The 20,983-nt window shown below is 39.9% G+C and overlaps 1 protein-coding gene and 1 long non-coding RNA gene across 4 annotated transcripts in view; one reads left to right on the top strand and one right to left on the bottom strand.

Moving 5' to 3' along the window:
* Positions 1-1,927: 1,927 nt before the first annotated feature.
* Positions 1,928-12,308, bottom strand: psip1a (PC4 and SFRS1 interacting protein 1a). Of its 3 annotated transcripts, none has more exons than XM_005456978.4 (17): positions 12,215-12,308; positions 11,479-11,568; positions 11,270-11,346; positions 10,788-10,926; positions 10,321-10,410; positions 9,877-9,978; positions 8,729-8,788; positions 8,533-8,593; positions 8,186-8,279; positions 7,802-7,973; positions 7,602-7,681; positions 7,434-7,489; positions 7,116-7,186; positions 6,461-6,562; positions 6,162-6,363; positions 3,847-3,943; positions 1,928-2,879 (listed from the first exon to the last, which is right to left on the bottom strand). In XM_005456978.4, exons 2-17 carry the CDS (start codon positions 11,548-11,550, stop codon positions 2,849-2,851), a joined length of 1,506 nt encoding a protein of 501 aa, XP_005457035.1. In that variant the 5' UTR covers positions 11,551-11,568; positions 12,215-12,308; the 3' UTR covers positions 1,928-2,848. The 3 variants fall into 3 exon arrangements, with proteins under 3 accessions (XP_005457035.1, XP_003452316.2, XP_005457036.1); XM_003452268.4 differs by lacking the exon at positions 12,215-12,308 and adding an exon at positions 11,925-12,085; XM_005456979.3 differs by lacking the exons at positions 9,877-9,978; positions 12,215-12,308 and adding an exon at positions 11,925-12,085.
* A 169-nt stretch (positions 12,309-12,477) lies between these two features.
* The window catches only part of LOC112847034 (uncharacterized), a 32,495-nt gene continuing 23,989 nt past the window's right edge, over positions 12,478-20,983 (top strand). Inside the window, exons 1-2 of the long non-coding RNA XR_003220317.1 lie at positions 12,478-12,530; positions 13,499-13,695. This is a non-coding gene — a long non-coding RNA (uncharacterized LOC112847034). The remainder of the gene's footprint in view (positions 12,531-13,498; positions 13,696-20,983) is intronic.

Raw genomic sequence — 20,983 nt, 5'->3', positions numbered from 1 at the left:
GCTTTTTCAGGTATTAACTTGGTGCCTTTGGCAACACCTTAGGAGGAAATAATGGTAATACGAGGGACTGATCCATATGGGCACAAAGAATAGACACTTTTTTTGTGCTACCGAAGTTCCCCGGCTTTCATTCAAAATCTGTTTGTGAGCACCTACACATTAAACTACTTAAACATTATAATTGGCTTCAAGCTCACACTGAGGCCTGTGGGGCACTATCAGCCACTGAGACAATAGACACATTTATGTATATGAATATTTCAAACTTTAAGGCTGCCTGTTTATTTAAGGGAGAGGAACAATACATTATAATTGTACATAATAATATCACAGATGATAGATTAAGTAAATAGATTTTAGGTAGATGCTTGTGCATTCTTAAAGTTTTTTATGTTGAATTGAACTGAGTATGTCATCTGTTCAAAGCCTCTCCCATTCAGTGCTGTTCTCCCTGCCTGTCTTACTATACATGATGTTATGAGTGCAAACACTTTAAAGGTGATAATTTAGGACTTTAACAATAATACAGACAGTAATGTAGTTAAACATCTTACAGTTAGTTTTATTGGGAATGACCGTTAAAAAAAAAACATGGGAAAGAAGCATCAATATCTTTTGGTGTTTGGTGCAGTTTTTTCAACAGGAGATGAATATCTCTAAGTTCATTTGTTCACATTTCCACGTCTTAATTTTCAAGTGAAATGTGTTTTTTGAGTTTACACATTATATGCATATAAGGCAACCTTATCCTTTTGCATTATTTTTGTGTGGTGTGTTTTTCTATGTTTTAGCAAAAAGAGGAACAAAGGCGTTTAAATCAATCCAGGATGATATGTTTTAACTTTCATATGGTGTTACTGAGGGATGCGAAGTGAAACATGCATTGGTTTTTTGGGTAATGTGCAGGAAAAGCTTGAAAATGGACCTTAAAAGTGCTTGAATTTGATGCTGAAAAAGGTGAATGAACCCTGTCGTAAGTCCTTAGAAAACAGAAAAAAACTCCAGAACATACCTGATACAGAACCCGAGTGATGCATCTGGATTAAGGCTAATCTATTGTTCACTGAAACCATCAGAAATGGCCTCAGTGGAAAAGCAGCTGTCAAGAAGGCATCCTTAAGAGAAACAGGGAAAAGGGTAGAGGTATGCCAAACTGCACAATAACTGGACTGAAATTCAGTGTCAAATTCAGGATTTATGGAGTGATGAAATTTTTGGTTCAAGTCATCAATGTACAAACTGCTAAAGCAGTAAAAAACATACCTGGACTGAAAAAAACACAATGGCCTCCCTGGAGCCCAGACCTCAGAACTATTCCTGAAGACTACTTAAAGAAATTAGATAAATGCTTGCCTAAGAAAGTTCAGGTTTTGTTGAAGAATAAAGGTGACTAAACCAAGTATTGACTTTAGGGTTGTTTGAATTTTACAAACTGTTTTTGCCTTATATCCTCCGGAGAACTGAGGAAAAAACAATCTTCCCATTTAACTTTTTTGTGATTTCCTTTCTCTGGTGCTAAAAGAGTCCACCCAAACACATGAGATATTAATGGAAAACCCAGGATGTCCTCCAGTTACCATATTCAGGACTTAGTAGGGTAGCTCAAATAAGTCAACAATGGGCTGGGAGGTCAGTTCCTTGATCATCATGCAAATTCTCATGACCACTGATCAAATCCCAGAAGAACAGAATCAACCTTTGGGGATTCTCAGGAGGATATACTATTCCTTCATGTGTTTTTGTACATATTTGAATAAATCACTGCAGTTTTGTCCCATTTTCCTAGCAAAATATTAAGAAAGGAAGTGTGGCTCAAGACTACTTCTAAGCTTTTGACGAAGCCTTTCAGTTTTGACTGACTCTTACCCAGTCAGTCAAACACAATCAGCTAACATAACCATTGGTTTACCCAGAAAAAAGGGCACAATCCAAGTTCAACATGTTTATTTGATTTTTCTTTTTTTTTTAATGGCAGCAACAGAACAACAATAACCGCTATGGTTAAACAGGCAAAAAAAAATATCAAAGACAAATCCAGATGACAGAAAGTGGACTAATCTAATCTGTTTGATATTATCACACAATATCTGTGCTATCAATATGAGCTCTAAAAACTAAAGTTGTACTACAGCTACCACTGTGTTATTGGATGCTGAAACAGGTTATCAGACAGGCACAAAAATACTCTTATTTACATCTATGTAAAAAAAAAAAGAGAAAAACCTAAAACAGGCGTTGAACACGACTAGAAATAAAGCATTTTCTTGGCTAGAAACTTTGGCAATCTCCACAATTATGTTTTCGTGCATCTGAAGTGGACATGTATGAAACACGCTTACAGAGTTAACACATCTACTGCTATTAGACATTTTCAAGGTGCTTCTACCTACAGATAACTGTCTGTACTTCCCATAAGTGAGGCTAAGATCCATCTGTCGAATCAGTAAATGTTCCAACAATCAAAACCATCTCCACCAGCTGAAACCCCCCCCCAAAAAACCCAGATGGTTCCCGCACTAACTCTCTCTCATCCTCGTTAAAGTTTGACAAATTCAAGTTTGCAGATTTACAAGTCGTTTCACTTCTCAAACAGATGCATCTAAGTATAAGGTGTCTAGAAGTTAAAGATTACAGACAGTATAAAAATAAAATATACGCAGTCAGTCACGATCCTGGGGTTGGGCTGATGAAAGCTTTCAGCAGCAGCAATGCAGACAAAAAAAAAAAAAAAAAAATCAATCAAACTGGAAACCAGTGGTTGTAATCAGTCACAAACTGGGCAGAAGATCTCACGTGATCAGCCCAGTTTTACAGCAGCAAATCTCTTTTCTTCAGGCCTGCAGGACACTCAAGTGGACTCCTCCTGAGCTTTTGGGGCACTACAGTCCAAAATAAATAATAAAGGGATAAAGGTTAAAACAGTTCATTTAAAAAATAGTGAGGATAAAGTCTTGATATTTTATATTTACTCATTTATTTTTAGTAAAAATCATTGAAAGACCAAACTTTATCCTTCTAAAATGTATGGCTCATGTAGCACTTGTGCACGGTCAGTGGAAACTAAAATCTTGTGAAGGCTAGATTCAAAATCATACCCAAAATTTTAATCACAGGCATACACGTGCCTGGGCATACTCTTTGTTGTTGCTTCTCCAGTGCACCTGTATTTAATTTGCACCAAAGCAGATGAAATGCATTCACAGTGCTTGATCCTTCCTAACTGGACAGACTGAAATCCCTGCAGTTTAACTGACTCTGTGTTAGACTGTGATGATCAAGAGCTACAGTGTATTTGAGAAACTGAATTGCAATGTTATATTTTACTAATGCCCTTTATTAAAAAAAAAACAAAAAAAAACAAAACATAGGAACAGAAGTTCCAGTCCCCTTTAACATCAAATCTCTGATAAATATTCCCCAACAAAGACTTCTTTTAAAAAATGAAACCATATATTTTAATGCATTTTCAAATGCCTACTTTAAGTCATGAGCAGGAGGCAAGGGCCTAATTCTGTTAATGGAAGTAAGAAAACTTCATAAAATCACCACATAACAAAAATAAGCTTTATTTCCTTCATTGATTTTGTGACTTGTATGAGCCTCAAAGACGAGGTGGGAGTGGGCAGATATCACACTGCACCTTCCAGGATGACCTTTTGCATAACAGACCAAGAGGGGAAGAAGTTCACTACTCACATGTATGACGCTGCCCTGAAAACTATACATTATGAATAAGAGTTATATAACCAGCACTAATGATTTAAACTGATTTACACTGACACAGTTTCTGTAGAGGCCGGTAAGCGTGCAGAAGGATCACAATCAAGCTTGTGTTCTCAAAGCTACCTGTGATTCTCTCCTGCTGAAGCATCTTCAGGAAGCTTCTCTCTCTCCGTCTCCTGCTTCTTCTCATCAGGACCGACATCACCATTTGTCACTTTGTCTGTTCGGCAGAGAGGCACAGGCCGAGTCAAACAGAGTCATTGCTGCACAACCTGAGCCATGACAGAACCATGTGATGGCACATGACCGATCTGGACCTTACAAAAATAAATACGATTTTCTATCCATTTTGCATGCTATGCCCTTTAAAAAAAGACCTTTCATAAAAGGCACAGATTTTGATAGCAGTACTGTATTTTCAAGCAAGGATGTGGTCATTAAGGTTAGTTTTTCTGGAAAGGATGCAAACCACACTGATCCTGTGACGTCCCCCTGGGAAGAGGAGAAGAAGCTGATAGCGGAGTATCAATATTTCTGTTTACTAGTATTTATAAGTGTGTTAGAAGTTCATAATGAATTAAAAAGAATGAGCAGAAAGTCCTAGATGCAACTTTATCCCGTGACCTTGCCATTTCTGTTACCGTTTTGCCTTGCGGCCATCAAAATAGCTCATAGGTATCTTATTTCCATATACCAGTTACCATCATCACCACCCGGGGCTCAAAGCACGCCCTTAAAGGCTGAATATGTAGTAAGCATAAATCTTCTGCTTAATGTAATGGGAAGAGGTCTGTGTTACCTTAACTGACACTTTCTGTTATTTCTGCCATTTCCACATCATTTGATAAAACTTTCTCCATTCACCGTTATAGGAATAAAATGTATCAGACAACATGCTGTATATAAAGGATGGATGCGACTACACCTACTGGTTAGTGACATTCTCTTGGGAAACCCTGATCTGAGCATTTTAGCCTTCGCCATCTTAGTGTTTTAAAAGCATATGTCACAAGTATCTGAGGGATAAGCACACTCTCTGTCTAGCAATGTTGTTTCATCCCTGTTTTAAAGTCCAGTGGGGGACCATAATTTCCTAAATGAGTGTCACATTGTAATAAATGAGATTCCAAACCAGTGACTAAAATCATCTCATTAGGACAGTCATTAGTCATTGAGAATAGGAGCCGAGGGTTGTTTAACTTAAAGCCAGAGGAGTCGGCTCCTGGTGGCCAGCAAATGCAGGTTTAAGGCAAATGCTCAGCGACTTCACTTTTCAGACCTAGAGGTTATGCAGACCTTTTACATATCATCTGTATAAACCCATAATAAATGTGCATTACTTTCTGAAGAAACATGCTTTTGAGCATCTGTGCCTGTTTGCCAGTCTGGCATATTTTGGTAGATAAAAACAGGTCAAAATAGCAAAGTAGCAGGTACTATCACCTAATGGAAACCCCCCCAAAAAACAAAGTCAAGCCGTGCAGAGCCAACCCGAATAGATACTAGTGCAAAAGATGTATAAGACCGCCAAGTAAGGTAAACTTTTATTGGCACCAGTCAAGCGGAAAACCTCTCTCACTGAGCTCACAGCTGCCAATGTTAAACATGCTGCAGTTATACCAGCTTTAATACCAATGTCTGCATTGACAGTTAATGTGGTGAAGAGCTGTTAAACCACAGTGAGTCGTCGACTCTTTGACTCACTCATAAACCTTTGATCGGCTCCCCTGAACTACAAAGACAGAACCCTAAATAACTGACACCTCAGGCAGATTTTCCAATACAATGTCAGTGGCATAAAACAGAATTATATAAAATATACAAGCTCCAAGGACCATGTATAAAGCTTCCAAGTACAAGGAGCTGCTGGTGTCAAAGTTCTTAGAATTATATTTCAGCAGAATCCCTCAAGATTAAGATTATAATCTGATAAAGATCAAAGTTATTCACAAAACACATACCCCTTATGAAAGCTCTTAGATGAACTGGTAGTTCTTAAACAGAGGACAAAAGTAAGCGAAATATTCTCCAAGGGAAGAATGACAGAGTTAGTGAAATGTTAGATCATGCAGTGATAATGTTTGTGGTCTATCTTAAAGAGCTGTGCTCATCTACCACCCAGCACAACAATGCTAAAATACAAAAATGAAACACACAAAACCATGGTACCATTCACAGAGTCCTGGGATGGCTGCAATCACAACATTGTAAGATTTTCTCTGCTTTGATGCAGCATTTTTGCAAAATACATTTTGCAAGTATCCAAAAATATATAGACCCATGCATGCTAAACGGCTACTGTAAAGGTAGGCTAGGGTTTTCAAACACAATACAAACAAGCATCTTAGAGAGAGCATGAAAAAAAACAGAAAGAAAGAAAGAAAGAAAGAAAGAAAGAAAGAAAGAAAGAAAGAAAGAAAGAAAGAGATGATCGGTACCTGAATTATTTTCTTTGGCTTGTTCAACCCTCTTCAGCGCTCCTTTCTTTGCTTCTTCGTGCTGCCGTTGTTCAGCTATAGACTTGTTCAGCACCTGGCTGAGCACACAGTCACCCTCTCCAACCAGAAACATGCTCTTAAACTTATTGTACAACATGGTGGCCTTGTCCATGATATCCTGGCTTGCTTTGAATCTGCGAATCTAGGACATGAACAAAGAAGGAAGGCATTAGCACTCATGAAATAACTTAGACGCTGATGCAGAATGCATCCAAAATAAGACTCCTTCATGTTGTTACCTTTTTGAGCGTGGCGATGAGTTCGCTGTGTTTCTGCAGATGCTGGGTTGTGACCTGAAGGGCACCAATCTCATCTAATGCATCCAGACACTTCTTCACATCCTAGTGACAAGAGACAGGGAATAATACAGATGGCATAGAAGATGGAAAAAAAAAGTCCCAAATCCAGATTTTTAGAAGATACACCTATGGTATCGATTTGAGGTGATGCCAATTCCACATCAGCATTATATGGTTGAGGGGTAAAAATAGGAGGAAAAAATGCCAGTTATATTTTTCCCACAGCCCAGTTAAAACTGAGTGAAATAAAGTAGAAGCTCATGTGCAGATCTGAGCCCTGATGGACTGAATAATGCAAGGAGCGCATTAACAAGGATGGAGTAGCAGGCTTATTCTTAACCTTAAGATACCCACATAAGATTCCAAGCATTCTGGCATAATTTAAACAGTGCAATAAAACCACAATGAGAAAAGTGTCTATGGGTAAATAATATTTTAGTCTTTGATGGATACTTTAGATGAAGCATTGACAGGTTTAACACCTTTTGTCTTCGTCAGCTCAGTGCAGGAGAACACTGATTCATAAAGTTGTCAGAAGAGAAATGTGGACTGAGTAACATGTAACAAGTTTAAGATTTGAGTGATGTGAACTTACAGGGTTGTCAATTTTCAGTGAAATTTTGATTTCACTGTGCAGTCTCTGCAGTTTCAAGTCAGTTGACATTTCTAAGTGAAGAAAGAAAAGGGAAGAAAACATGATTATTCTTAAATAACTACTTTAAAAAAAAACTTTGCTGAAATATAAATACAATATATATATATATATATATATATATATATATATATATATATATATATATATATATATATATATATTGATTGGTCACTAAAATCTGTTTGCACCTACAATTGACTTTTAGCTTGCCACAAAAATATGAATATATATGTTTTTTGTTTTGACCATCAAAATTACCTTTCTTCTTTGCTCCTGTCCTCTCTTCATTTTTCTTCTCATCATCTCTACCTGGTCTAGAGATAGCAATAAATACACCATATCATAACTCTATCCAGGATTAAGACACACGTGATTACATTTTATCATTTGCTCTGAGTTTCTGATGACTACTGTGTATAAACGTACTCTCTCAATTCATCAGCTTTCCGCCGCCGCACATCTTTGTCCACATCTGCATTTTGCTGTTTCTTTCTGCCTTTATTTTTCTGGAGATTAAGAGAGATTAAGGTACTCAAAAGCATGTTTTTTATGACACCTCTTTTAGAAACAATGATGGCAATGGGAGATACTAATTGCATAGATGATTGTGTGGAGTGAATACTTGCCTCTTCATCGTCAGAGCCAGAGGAACTGTCATCCTTGGACTTCTTCTTCTTAGCTTCAGGTTCCTTTACTTCTGTGTCCTTTCCTTCCTTCTTCCTCCTCTTCTCTTCCTCTCCACTTTGGGTCTTGTCCTCTGTTGCCCTCTTTCGCTTTTTGTCTGACTCTCCAATCTCCCTAAATAAAAAAGAAAGAGAAAAATGCATGTGTTTTTATACTGTTGGGCTGATTTGGCTTTTAACATTCCAGTGAAATCGGGGTTTCAGGATCTGGCCTTTATGCAGGCTGAAGAGCATCAAACAGCCACTGCAAAAACTGTGCAAAGAAAACATGAAGCTTCTGTGTCTGCATGGATTTTGTACGGTGTCTGTTGATAATTATGTAGTTACATTTCACTGCCGGAGCCTTGCTGTTCCTGCTGCTGAAGCAAAAGCAACTTCTCGCTCTTGGGCTTCCTGCCTCTTCGTTTAGGGCCTTCTCCACCTAATCACATGAATGGAGGCACACAGACACATGCAGAAGTTATGAAGAACAGCTGTCCAGTCCTATAATAATGCATTGTTAACAGTTGCCAGTAAGTTTAATGTATATATCATACTACAAGCTGTAATGGGCATATTTCCACCTCTTGTTCCTGTGTATTAGATGTATTGCCATGAATATGAGCTTCTGATTTATTAACTTCTCATTGCTCCTACAGGATTATCATACCAGCACCACAAAACAAACAGCCTACCGGTGGGACTAACAGGACTTGCTGGTACATCATCTTTGTCATTCTCCTGGTCAGCATCACTCTAAAATTTAGGAAGAAATGAAAGAATTTAAAAACAAAGTACTAAAGACCAATTAATAAACAAAAAAACAAAACTATAATCAATTTTTATTACACTTTTTCTCTTAAACTAAACAAATTAATAGCCAGTGCCAACCTTTTTCTTTCTTCCTCGCTTGGGTTTCGGTACATCTGGTGATTCTTTCTGAGCAGAGTCCTAAAATTATTGACACATCCAGTCATTTTAATCATACCGCACATCAAATTTTAACTTTCTTTGTTATCTTATTAATATAAGAAGGAAAGCTGTAGCAGTAAGAGAATGAGCAGGTAAATGTCCTCCCATGATTTAAAAAAGCAACAACAACAACAAAAAAAGCATCAGTCCATCTTTGATTTTGGTGGTGGTGTTGACGGTAGTGGGGGAGGGGGTGTCAGTGGCACCATCTAGTGTACACCTGAAATACTACACTCTGTGAATCATTAAATATATCAATCCTTTATTCACTACATATGTGTCCAAGTTTGAATTTTTTTGGCCTGTTTGTTTGTTTGCAGCTATATACACACATACACACAAAAAGACTTTATCAGTGTGAGTACAAAGATTTGGGGGTATGAAAAGTTCAGTATGAATCAGTATTTATTAAAGAAACAGGATACAAACATGTGAGTCATTAAATTACTGCAGTCACAGCAGGAAGAATGTCATAGTAAAATAATGCGAGTCCCGACTTACCTTTCTCCAAGGTACACAGAAAGCCATGCAAAATAAAATACCATTAACTGATTGAAAACAGTACTTGTGCATTATATGGATAGGAAAAAGCAGGAAATGCAAAGCGCTGCAGCAGGACGTCCGATTGATCCCAAAGAGGTGAAAAGAGAAGAAGAAATTACACTTTTTGTATTTTCTTTATAGCCGCACACAGAACTGGGTCTTGAATGAAGACAGATTAGATCTACAGCCATTTTCACTGGTACCTTTGACCTTACCTGAGCTTATTATTATTATTTCATCTACTGAAAACAAACAGACTGCTTTCTTACATATCAGTTTCTAAATCAGCGATCACCTCAAAAGCATTAAAAACAGCAAAACCCACACCAGGCTCTCCGATCCAAACGTCCAGCACCGGGGAAATTTTGTGGCCAACGACAAGAATTTTGAGTCAAACAGGAAAACAAACAAACAAACCAAAAACTCGACCAATTAAATAAAAGCACCAGGTGTCACATGCTTTCCCCACGGAGAACAGAATAACCTGCACCGCTTTAGGGCGTCACAACATGCAAAGTACGTACATCCTGGTCCTGATGACCCTGCTCAGAGATCAGAGACCCTTCCTCCTCCTCCTCCTCCTCCTCCTCATTCTCATTCTCCTGCTCAGCCTCACTTCCTGGAACCTGAATGCACCCAAGACACAGCATAGGATGCAGCGTGGTGGGGTGAACGAGTCTTGAAAGGGAGAAAAGTTAGCGAGTATTCTTCTGCTGCACACACACACAACTGTTGGCATAAAAGCCTCTGAAGCAGTTATCAAAGAATAGCAAATAATCTGTGAAGCTTTGGCTGCAGTCATATGGTTTTCATCATAAAGAAGACAAGAGGAAGACTTGAGGGCTAGCAAAAAAACAAATAAATAAACAAAAGGAAAGAAGCTGATGACACAGTGACAAACAAGCAGAATGTGAGTGCAGTGAAGTGAAATACAGTCTGCAGAGGGGGATCTGAAGAGAAAAACTTACTTTGGCTTTGATCACCTTGTCATCTGCATCCTCTTCTCCTTCTGGATTGCTGTCTGAATCCTTCTCACCAAAAGACTGAGGGGGAACCGGCTTCAAATACAAACAAAAAAGAATATGGTTCAATTAAACTGGGCAAAAACACAAGAACAGCAGGACTCAGAAGTAGCTGTGCACATTCAGTAATGTCAGATGATCCGAACAGGGCAGCAGGAAACAGGTGATTTCTTTGAAGTTAAACAAATATGACCCAAACTATTCCTGTAAACAAACCATACTTGAGGTTTTAGGTAGCTAAAGGCTAAATGGTCTGAATATAAACTGGTGCCCACTTATGTTTGACAGCAAAACAGAAAGCCGGGCAACAAGTTTATGGTGTATATTCAATCCCAAAGTCCTGATGTCTGCAGGACAAATACTGGGATAGGTTTTGGAGAAGACAAAAAAGAAAATAAAAGAGGAGGATATACCTTGGGTGCAGTAAGCTCTACTTTTGGGTTGTTCTCAATCTCCCACAATCCTTCATTGAATCCTTTTCTCTTGTTAGGCTTGGCATACTTCTCCTTGTTAGGGAGGTACGGAAAAATGTCTTTGGGGCCAAGAAATGCACTGCAGAAAAAGATGTTTGTATATTTAATACTTTTTTTGCTGTGTAGTATAAAGTCCGGTGAGTACATGCACTGCTAGGACTGACAGGTCTCTAAAACTTTTAAAACATTAACAAAATTTACTTCCTTAACCACTGAAGCCATTCACTGTCATTCCAATGACTCATAAATACAATGAAAAGGTCACACGTATCATTCTACAGTTTTGAGTCTGCGTCATGTGACACCTCTGTAAAGATCTTCAACGAGTTTACCCAGATGAATTTCTTCAGATCACTCAGACCAAATGAAACGTGCAGAACACTCATCAAACTGAAGGAGGTGTCAAGCTGCCTGTTACTAACGTTTCATGGGTGCCAAAGAAGAAAATCGGAAACTTGACGTTGGATGGCTTCACTGCACCATCGGGTACTTCATCGATCTGGCAAAGACATGAGAAAAAGCAGATGTTTGCTTACAGCTGTAAACGGTAGTGGCTTATTTGCTTGGGTGCTTGTTGGCACACGACCTGCCTTATTTGTATGTCTGTCCACAATATAAGCATCGCACTTACTCTTGCAGGCCAGTGTGGATAACCCTTCATCTTGGCAAAAATCAGATCGCCAGGTTTCCAATCTCGAGCCATGTTGGACGTATCACCAAGCTGGAAAAATCAGCAAATTTAGACTTGCATCAATATAATGTACCACATTCTGATCCGTCTTCTCACCAATGGGAAACCCTCATTCAATGCCCCTCCTCCTAACCACAACCAACATCCTCTGGAGTCCGGAGTTCATTCAAATATGACAGTCACGTTTGCTGTGATAAAACAGCCATACATTATATAGATTTGTTTAATGTGTTTATGCTAATCTCATCGCTGGCTAAAAACAAGTGAAAGCCAGGTGTATTAACACGCTCGAGCGATGCAAGCAAAGCGAAACGCTTCGTCAACAAACCCACACGCTAGCTAGCGTTTAGCCGTTAATTGCTAACAAAACAGCTTCTTCCACTGACCTCTAGCGTTTAGAGACTTCCACAGGGAAGCAGGCTATTTGCTGCGGTTCGAAAAATCGATAGTATATCAGAATTGTTAATAAGAAAACAAACTGCTCCTTTCCTTTTCCGCACACTCGGATGCACGTTTTCCGCTCCCGCGCAGGACGTCAATAGACTGTACCAATACAGTGCAGATCGGGGGGAGTCAATTTTAATTAAAAGACACTACCTGGGCTTTTCTCTGTGTATCAAATCGAGCTCGACCCATTACGATAATTAAATAAATGCCAAATGCTTGTGATGATTACCTGGAGTCTTGTGCGGCATGTATTTGAGAGGTAATAACGCTAGTACCCTGTTGGGATGGATGCAGCTTCAGTGGGCGTTAACATCTGCGCATGCGCTTTCATATAAAAGCTTAAAGGATAAGCGTTGACGCTCAAAGTTGTAACTATGGAAACTTATAAGGGTTGGACTTATGAAAGATACAAAAATTCTAAACATTTACATTCAGAGTTAATTCTGGTCCAACAGATCGCTCATTACATGTTCCTGGGATGTGAGAGTCAGAGTCGGCAGCTGGTCCTGATGCTGCGGATGCCATCTATCTCTCATACAGGGATGGTATATTTTAATCTTATTTTTAATACAATATTACCTGAGAGACAAAAAAGGCCTTTAATTTTCTCATTTTATTGCAAACCAGCATCACGAGGTGCAAACGCCTGTGTATGATGTGGTAGTCACTTGGAATATGATGGCTGACCTCCCGACTCAATTTGGTTTGCATTTAGTGACCTCTAGTGGACAAATCTAGGTATAACACATTGACTGAAAGCAGTCCTGAGTATATAAGTATTACAGTAAAATACTTATGTGTGGTCTTCATTTTATTACATTCCCATGAAAAAATTTTCAGTTCCTGGTACTATGAGGAATTCAATACTACAGTGCATATTTCAAACTACCAATGGACACTGGAATCTCTTTTTTAGAGTTTTAAGCTCATCTGTTTTACTAACTAATCTTAGAGTTATAACTGCTATTTTCTTATCAGTTGATGCCCAGATTGTTCTCTTAATTGATCAGTTAGCTGCTTAAATCTACTTATTAATTTCGTGGATCTTAATGGAAGTCTTGAGATGTGCTCTGTCTGACCAAAAGCTTCTGAAATTAATTTTTGGACCTCACTATTATACAAGGGCAGTTTAATTAAGAGTGATAAAACACTGGAGAGCAGCATATTTACCTATTTCTAAAGTTGGCTACAGGCAATATTCACAGACAGAGACATATATAAAACACACTCATATGACTATATAAATGTATTATTCCATCAGCTTTTCTCACAAATTTAAATATTCTCTTCTTTGTTCCTCCATTTTTTATATACAGGCTGAAATGTACTGTAGGAAAAGTTATCAAACTAATAAAAATATCTTTCCATAAGTCATCCAAAAGGCTCTGGAGCACTTTATCCTACTATAAGACCTCAAATGTTGTAGGTAAATGAAGGTGACCTCAGCACTTGTGGCCATACAGATACACAAGTGTACATAAAGTGTGTGTGTGTGCTTGTGTGTATTATCAAGACAATAGAAGATACTGATAGTTGAAGGACAGATGCACCAGCCACTTAGTCCCAGAGAGGGGGATAAGTGAGAAGAGGAGGCCAGTGTGGGCCAGAAGAGGGTGGATGAGACAAAAGGAGAAGAGAACGAGGTGGAACCCAGGTCCATGCCCAGGAATAACTCACAGGAGCTACTAGGCCCCCTGCCCAGCCTGTGAGGTGAGAGACCTTAGAGTTGGACCCCAGCCAGCTTAGTGGGGTTCCTGCTTAGACACACGGCTATGGCAGAGGCCCGGGGATGAAGGTATAGAGAGATGACAGTGTGTGTGCATGTGCATGGACGTGAATGTGTATCCTTCACCCTGCCAGACGAGGAGTTGGCAGAACATCCCAACCCACTTTGTCTCTGAGGGCCACAAAGTCCTGCAATCCTTCCTCACTCATTTGTTAACCTGCCTCTCTTCTTTGCGGCGTCCTCACTCATGCTGAGGGAAGCTACTTTATATATGACCACTGCCATTCAAAATCACCTCCCTACATTAGTGCCGTCCTCTGGACCGCCGTGACAATGAGACAGCCTAGAAAGGAGACAGATGGACTTCATGGAAGCTGTGCAGCATTTAGAGCCACAGAGCTGCCACAGACAAATGGAGCTGCTTAACTATCACACACAGACACCAAAAAGGTGAAAGTCTGACTCTCAGGTGAGCTCTGATGTTAATCTGATATCTTATAAGCTGAATAAAAATTATAAATAAGAGTGTACTGTTTTATTAGCATCATAAAACTCAGAAAACTTAAAGAAACTTAAAATACTGACTCAAGTAAAATGCATGAGTACATTTTTAGGGCACTTTATGTTAGTTTTCCAAATAAAGGAAGCAGGTGTTCAGAAAGGTTCCCTGCAAGGAAAAACAAAGTCCATGAAGCCTTACCTTATATTAAGCAGTGCAATCGCAACCATAGAAAAAAGAAGACTTTGTTCATTTACTGTGTTTCCAACTGTGTTGGGAAAAAAATAATGCAAAATCCATGGAAGGCAAAAATAATAAAATCACACATGCCATAAAAATGTATGCCGGCAATAAGGTTTTGTATTTAAAAAAAATATTTTGAATTTCATGGATTCATATTTTATACATAAAATGTCATTTTAAAAACATGGAGCCAGCAGCGTATGAAACAGCTGACGTAGCTCAGACAGGATTCCTGCCCCTGTCCCTGCCTCCGGCTGCTTTGTTTTCCCCCCAGGTTCATGCACTCCTCCAACACTTGCTAGACCTGTTTTTTTTAGCCAGCCACTAGATGGCCTCAGACTTTTCCACTACTTTCAGTCACACTTGCCAACACACCTGTTCTCTTCACCCCATCAGCCACACCACTGCTTAACCAGTCCGGTTTTTATCGTCTTAGTGCTGTCTCTCATAGGTGTGTGCATGTTCTGTAACTGCACTATATCTCTTATTTTTCTGAGCACATTTTGCAGAAAAATAAAATCAGCTTTTACTTGAATTCCATTTTCCGAGGAGGACTTTTGCTTCTAATGAAGTGATTTCATACTGTGGTGTTTCCACTTTTACTCAATTAAAAGATCTGAATAATTGTTCAGTGGCTGTGTAGCTGAAATCAGAGGACAAACGTGGGAGCAGAGCCACAAAATCCTCTTTTGGGGGGTTTAAAAAAATAGCTTTAAGCAAACAAAGTGTTCCAGTAGAGTATCATAAAACATTGGAATAGTTTGCATTTAGATTTAAAATTACATTAATTAGAAAAGTGTAAATCTACACAATAAAACTTCTGTTCTGTGCAAGTTGTTTAAGCACGTGGATATTTCATGTGCAATCAAGCTTTTTGTGCTTGTATCTGAAGGCGAGTGCACATTGGTTGTTCGACTAAATCTATCCCTAATATACAGATAAGCTGCTAAGACAAAAATTAGAGTCCACGTCTGTCAGGTTTGTAGCTCCAGATTGCCAAATCTGTACAAGATGCATTTCCCCCCCTTCTTAAAGCCTTTGTAAGAAAAACAAATGCCCCCAAAATCTATAGTGTGGAGTAAAATGAGCAAAATTTAATGCCAAGCAAGACCATCTTCTATCTCTCAGTGTAAGTACGAGTAATGTTGAAAATTTACAAAGGTTTTTCCCCGTCAAACTTTGATGAAATCATTGATTTGGGTTTTTGCACACTCCTCTGTGGCATCATCTGAAGGGCACCTTCTCCTGACTTGAATGAGTGATGGTGTCCTTGAGCTTGTGTTTTCTTTTTATGTGTGTGTGCGTGTGTGTGTATGTGTGTGTGTCATACACATGGATTGGCATCTTTCCCCTTACTGCTGGCAACCCTTCAGCATGTTAGGGGAACGGCCGGGGTGCCACTGGAGAATGATAAAGTAGTCACAAGACAGGTCAGTACATTCATTAACACCGTGGCAATATTTGTTAATAAATATGGCTTAATTTGGCACTGACTTGGCAAAGAAAGCCTATGATGATTAGAGATGAAGAAGTACAGTGGAAAGCAGTCACCAGACGAAAGAAAAGTTCCCAGCACAGGTGCCATATTTAATGCAGTCTGGACCCGCACTTGGAGCTCTAATTCATTAAAGGTGAGAATGGGTGGGTGTTCAGAGTTTGGGACTTCTAAAGCTCCACACAATCACCAAAACATTCAAAAAGGCAGGAAGGTGGAGAGGAAGTGGGAGGAAACAAAGGAGGAAGATGGAAAGAGTGAGGGACTAGGACAGCAGGTGGATGTGTGAAGGCAGGGGATGACAGATGCTTCTGTCAGCGTTCCAACAGTCGTCGCTTTGTGGGAGCAGCGCAGATGCCTTCTTCCCCCCTCCCTCCACGACTGCCCTCCTTCTCATCCCTCCATCCCTCCCTTCCTCTCGACAGGCTCTGATGTGGGGATAACAAGACAGGAGCAGTCCTCTCAGCAGTAAAGTGACCACACTGGCACAGTGCTACATGTGGACAGGGGAGGGGTGAGGTGATGGAGAGGTCCAGGCCTGCGCCCAAGGCTTAAGGAGGTCTCAGTGGCGGTGGGGGTGTGGTTATAAATGTGGGGGTCAGTGCGCGAGGACAGGGGAAGGGCTCTCTCGCTGGGCTGTGGGAACCAGCTGAGACGTGGGGTCCGTGGCGGTCCTGCCTGTGAGGAAAGCAGATGTTTTCGCTCGGGGGTGTGCCAAGTTTGCAGAGCAACCTTCAGCTGCTTGGAGGTCAGGTCTTTAATAAGGGGGCTGGGCGCAGGACATTTTGGAGGCAAATGCTTCAACTTTGATACAACAACATATTAATTATAGTGGTAGACCATAGGGCAGAGGGTTGTAGTGGTACATCCCACCCCACTGGTTTGGAGCCTCCATCAGGCTGACATTAGCCAAGACTAGCTGGCAGAATTTCTGCTGTCCCAGCACTAGCCCCTCTTTTTCAACCGAACCGCACGGATGCAGAGGCAGCAGTTTGGATTGGTGTAACCACGACTGCTTGTGTCTGAGCTGAGGTGCTATCCAAACAGAGTATTACATGTTAGTGTTGCTTTGTAACAGAAGCGGGCACACTGATGTGCAAGATCGCCTAACTGATTGAAAATTGCATCACCTCTCAATAATGGCATGGTTTTGACAAGAAATAATTTGAAGGTACGTTTTTGGAAAATACAGTCACAAAGTAGAAACTTTAAGCAAAAGTGAATTTGCCTGTGGTCACCGACACACAAAATTAAAAAAAAATTGTGGTTAATCGCACCCGTGATTTCCAGTAAGCCGATTTTACAGGAACATGGCTAAAATGACCAGTTGTGTACTGTAATGCAACATGGCTCCACGTCGAAAATAAGACTGCTAGAAGAACAGAAAAAAAGTCTGATTGTCTGTCTTTCCTATAAACGTGGCTTCAGCAGTGATGATTATAATTTTGCTGAGTTCAGTCACTTCCTATTTCTCCTGATTATCTTGAACTTTACTCCGGTCTTCTTCTAGCCTTCGTTCTGTTTGTCGCCCTTCTTGTGCCACAGCTGTGTTCATTCACTCGTTCAGTCTCCTTTTGCATATTTGTCACACTTACATGCTTCAGGTCATCAAACAAATTTTAAAGATAAACAAAGATAACCAGAGTAAAGAGATAATGCAGATTATTTTATTTATTAAGGGAAATAAGTTGTCCAAACCTGCTTCACTCTCAGTTCCCTACCCTTTTTGCACTAGTCCAGCTTTCTACACATTTTCTTGTGTACCTTGTTTCGTAGTGTTGCCAATTTGAGGTTTGTTTTATTCCTCATTTTTAATTTTCGTGTACGACCTTCTGGAGCGCCTGCCCCACACTTGCATCATTCACTGCCAGCTTTTCTGCACATGACTCCTGCTCAGATTAAAGATCCATTTTTGGGCTTTCATTCTGTCTCCATGTGTTGTGCATATGGACCCTCCAGCCAGGCAGTATAAAATGAGAATGACCTACAGTGTAAATGCAAATGGACCGACACTTATATAATGCCTTTCTATTCCTACTGACCAGCCAAAGCATGTTAAACTATAAGCCACGTTTAACATTTAGCCATGCATTCCTAAAGCCTTTTTTCAAAACACTTTGAGCACTTTATAAAATACCAAATAGTCAAACAGCCGAACATGCATGTCTGTGGACTGTGAGAGGAAGGTGCAATATACAGATTCACAGGGAGAACATGTTAACGTCACTGCACAACTGTGGCATTAAATTCAGGGGTTATCAGAGGAAAACATCTAATGATAGCCTCCTATAGAAAATAAAACATTGTTTTTTTCTCAGCACAATATTACAAGAGTAGCCTTTCCTGAAGAGCGTGAAAAGAAGCACGGTCTTTCTGTGGTCATATGGGTCCAGAAGCTTTGCATGAACCTGTCTAATACAATAAATGCATAACTCCAGCCGTTAAACACGGAGGCGGGAGATAGCATTTATAGTTGGCAATATAAATTACGTGGATAAATAAAAATAGGGACTGAAAAGACATCTCCCCAAATGGTGAAGCTCAGCAAAAGCGGAATATTCAAGCCTGGTAGCTATCCAAATCATACTGGCAAAATTACAAGAGACTTTCTAAAGATGATAAAAGAAAAATAAATATGACCTGGACAAGACCTGAGTCCAATAAAACACATTTGGAGTATTTGAAAGATAAGGATGGAGCAACACAACCCCTCCAGCAAAGAGCAGCTATAAAACAGACTCCAAAGAACGGCAGAGCATCTCTCAACAATTTGTGTAACAGCACAATCCTCATTGGAAAATAAAGGATGACACACAAAGCAATGAAAAACAGAAAGATATTAATGTCAGTATGGAAAGATGTACTAACACTTGTTGCATTAAGTTTCTGGCATACTCTCCGTATTATCAATAAAATTAATGTAAACTGCTGGATTTGAACTTTATTTAAGACAAAATGTATTTGGTAGTAAACAGCTTAATTAGTAACAGTAAAAATATTTGCAGGTGACACTGAACAGATCATTCGTGTTAATAATAAATCGAATAGAATGCTATAATTATTATTTATACTAAGCAATCCAAAGGGAATGACTGTGAATTTTCCCTCAGCTTGACAGATTATCAGTGCCCTTAACCATAAATTAGCCATTTGCCTTTACTTGTTTGGTTCACTTTTGCAGTCCTCATCATCTCGTGCAGCAGGCAGCTAATTTTTAGAGTGCCTTTGATGAACCTATTGATGGTGCCAGTCAACACCAAATGACGGATGGGCAAGGTTGGAGGTAAAAGAAGAGTGAAAACTGCACTGAGATTCAGAAGCAGGGCTGCACGCTCAGAACACGGTGACTTATATAGGTAATAATATGTAAGTGCCAGGGTTAAACATTATCTGAATGTTAGTTATTCAAATGTCTCAGTTAAAATAACATTTTTGTTGTTACTTTAATCCAATCCCACAAAAATTCAACGTTAAAATTTTCAGCCACTTTTAATTGTCCTGATTTAATTTACAGAGATACATCCAACCCTGCTGCTTCTCACATATATCCCATATAAGAAAAGTTTGTGTTTTCAGCTACAGCATGAGTGAATACAGGACAGCCATTCAACAGGGAGGCTCACGCTTAAATGTTTTTCCTTTGCTAAGTTAAACGATTCTTTTCTGTCACATCAGTCGTTAGCACTTTGCTGCTCAAAGTTTGCTTCGGAGTCCTTTCCTCGCAAACGAATAAACTTAGTTAGACTCCGACTTAATTTACGACTATTGCCAGCGTCTTCGGCTGCTCTGTTTTTTTAAGCGTGGCGATAAAGGACATTCGCAAGGCTGCAAATCTGAGGAGTGCACGAAATAGGACAATTAGTTTCATCATGGAGGCACGACGATTACAAAAAAAAGTGATCATAAGAGTCTTCCCAGCACGATGAGTTAAAGAAGGGAGATTCACCTCATCTCAACCTTTGCATTGATTTTCGAGAGAGTGGGAGATCTGGGGATTACTTTGGAGAGCAGCAATGAAGACCTAGCTTATTGGGTCTTTTTTGTATTTGGCAAATGGGCTTGACAAAGATGGAGGAGACAAAATCTAGGGCTTACAGCTGCGGCACCCAATCGGGGGAACTTGAAAGCAGCGCAGGGATGGGAAGCTTGGGAGAAAGGGTACCTCATTTAGGAGTAGTGAATTTGGGCAGGGGGCATAGGGAAATGCTTAAAGTAAACCACAGAGGCCCCAACAATCGTCAGGAATTGAGACGTTTTAAACCTTTAACGGGGGACTGTGATCAAAGCGGCAGCGGATCCTCGCTTGAGTGTGAAAGAGGAACCGGAGGGAACAGAGGGGATTGGGGGGATCATGGCAGGTTGAAAACGTAAAATCAGCACATTAGCTTTATAAGGGCATCAGAATATAGATGATCTGGGGATCATTGGACCCATGGGGAACTAAAGAGAATCCAGTATGTAGCGAGCAGAGCTGAGGAAAAAACGAGGCCACTGCTGACAAAAAAAGCCTCCCTTATCAAAGACGCAGTTAGAGTGGGAATAATGTTGCTCAATTCCCATAGAAAATAACTTCATACACAAGTTTTACCTGAAAACTGTAGCATCGCCTTTATTAATACGCTGCCACTGACAGATCAGCGGGGTAAGATTCACATCACAATTTAGCAGCGCTCGGGATGTTAAACTTTTCTGCAAGTCTCACTCTCTCAGGGAGTGAGAGGCCTACATAGCAGTTCATCCTTAAACCCCTCTATGGTGTGTCTTATGATGTGATGTCCAGGTATGGACCTCACGTCTTCTTCTTTTTTCAAACCCACCTCAACAGAACACAAATTAGTGAGGTTCTTCCTCACTCCTCGCTGCTGCGTCTCCCAGTCACAGGGCTAATTCAGAGGAGCACTAGCCCTGGGTAGCAGGGGTTCTTGCTATGCTGAATTATAAATCAAAGAGCACTCTTATAAAACCACTTGCTAATTACACGTTCACTCCTCTCCTCTTTCTGCTCACCATGTCACTTCATACTGCCTACGATCAC

This window comes from Oreochromis niloticus, linkage group LG6 (genome assembly GCF_001858045.2).
Source record: "Oreochromis niloticus isolate F11D_XX linkage group LG6, O_niloticus_UMD_NMBU, whole genome shotgun sequence".
NCBI classification, from domain to species: domain Eukaryota; kingdom Metazoa; phylum Chordata; class Actinopteri; order Cichliformes; family Cichlidae; genus Oreochromis; species Oreochromis niloticus.
Note: the sequence above shows the minus strand (reverse complement) of the source record. Positions and strands in the feature narration are given on the sequence as shown.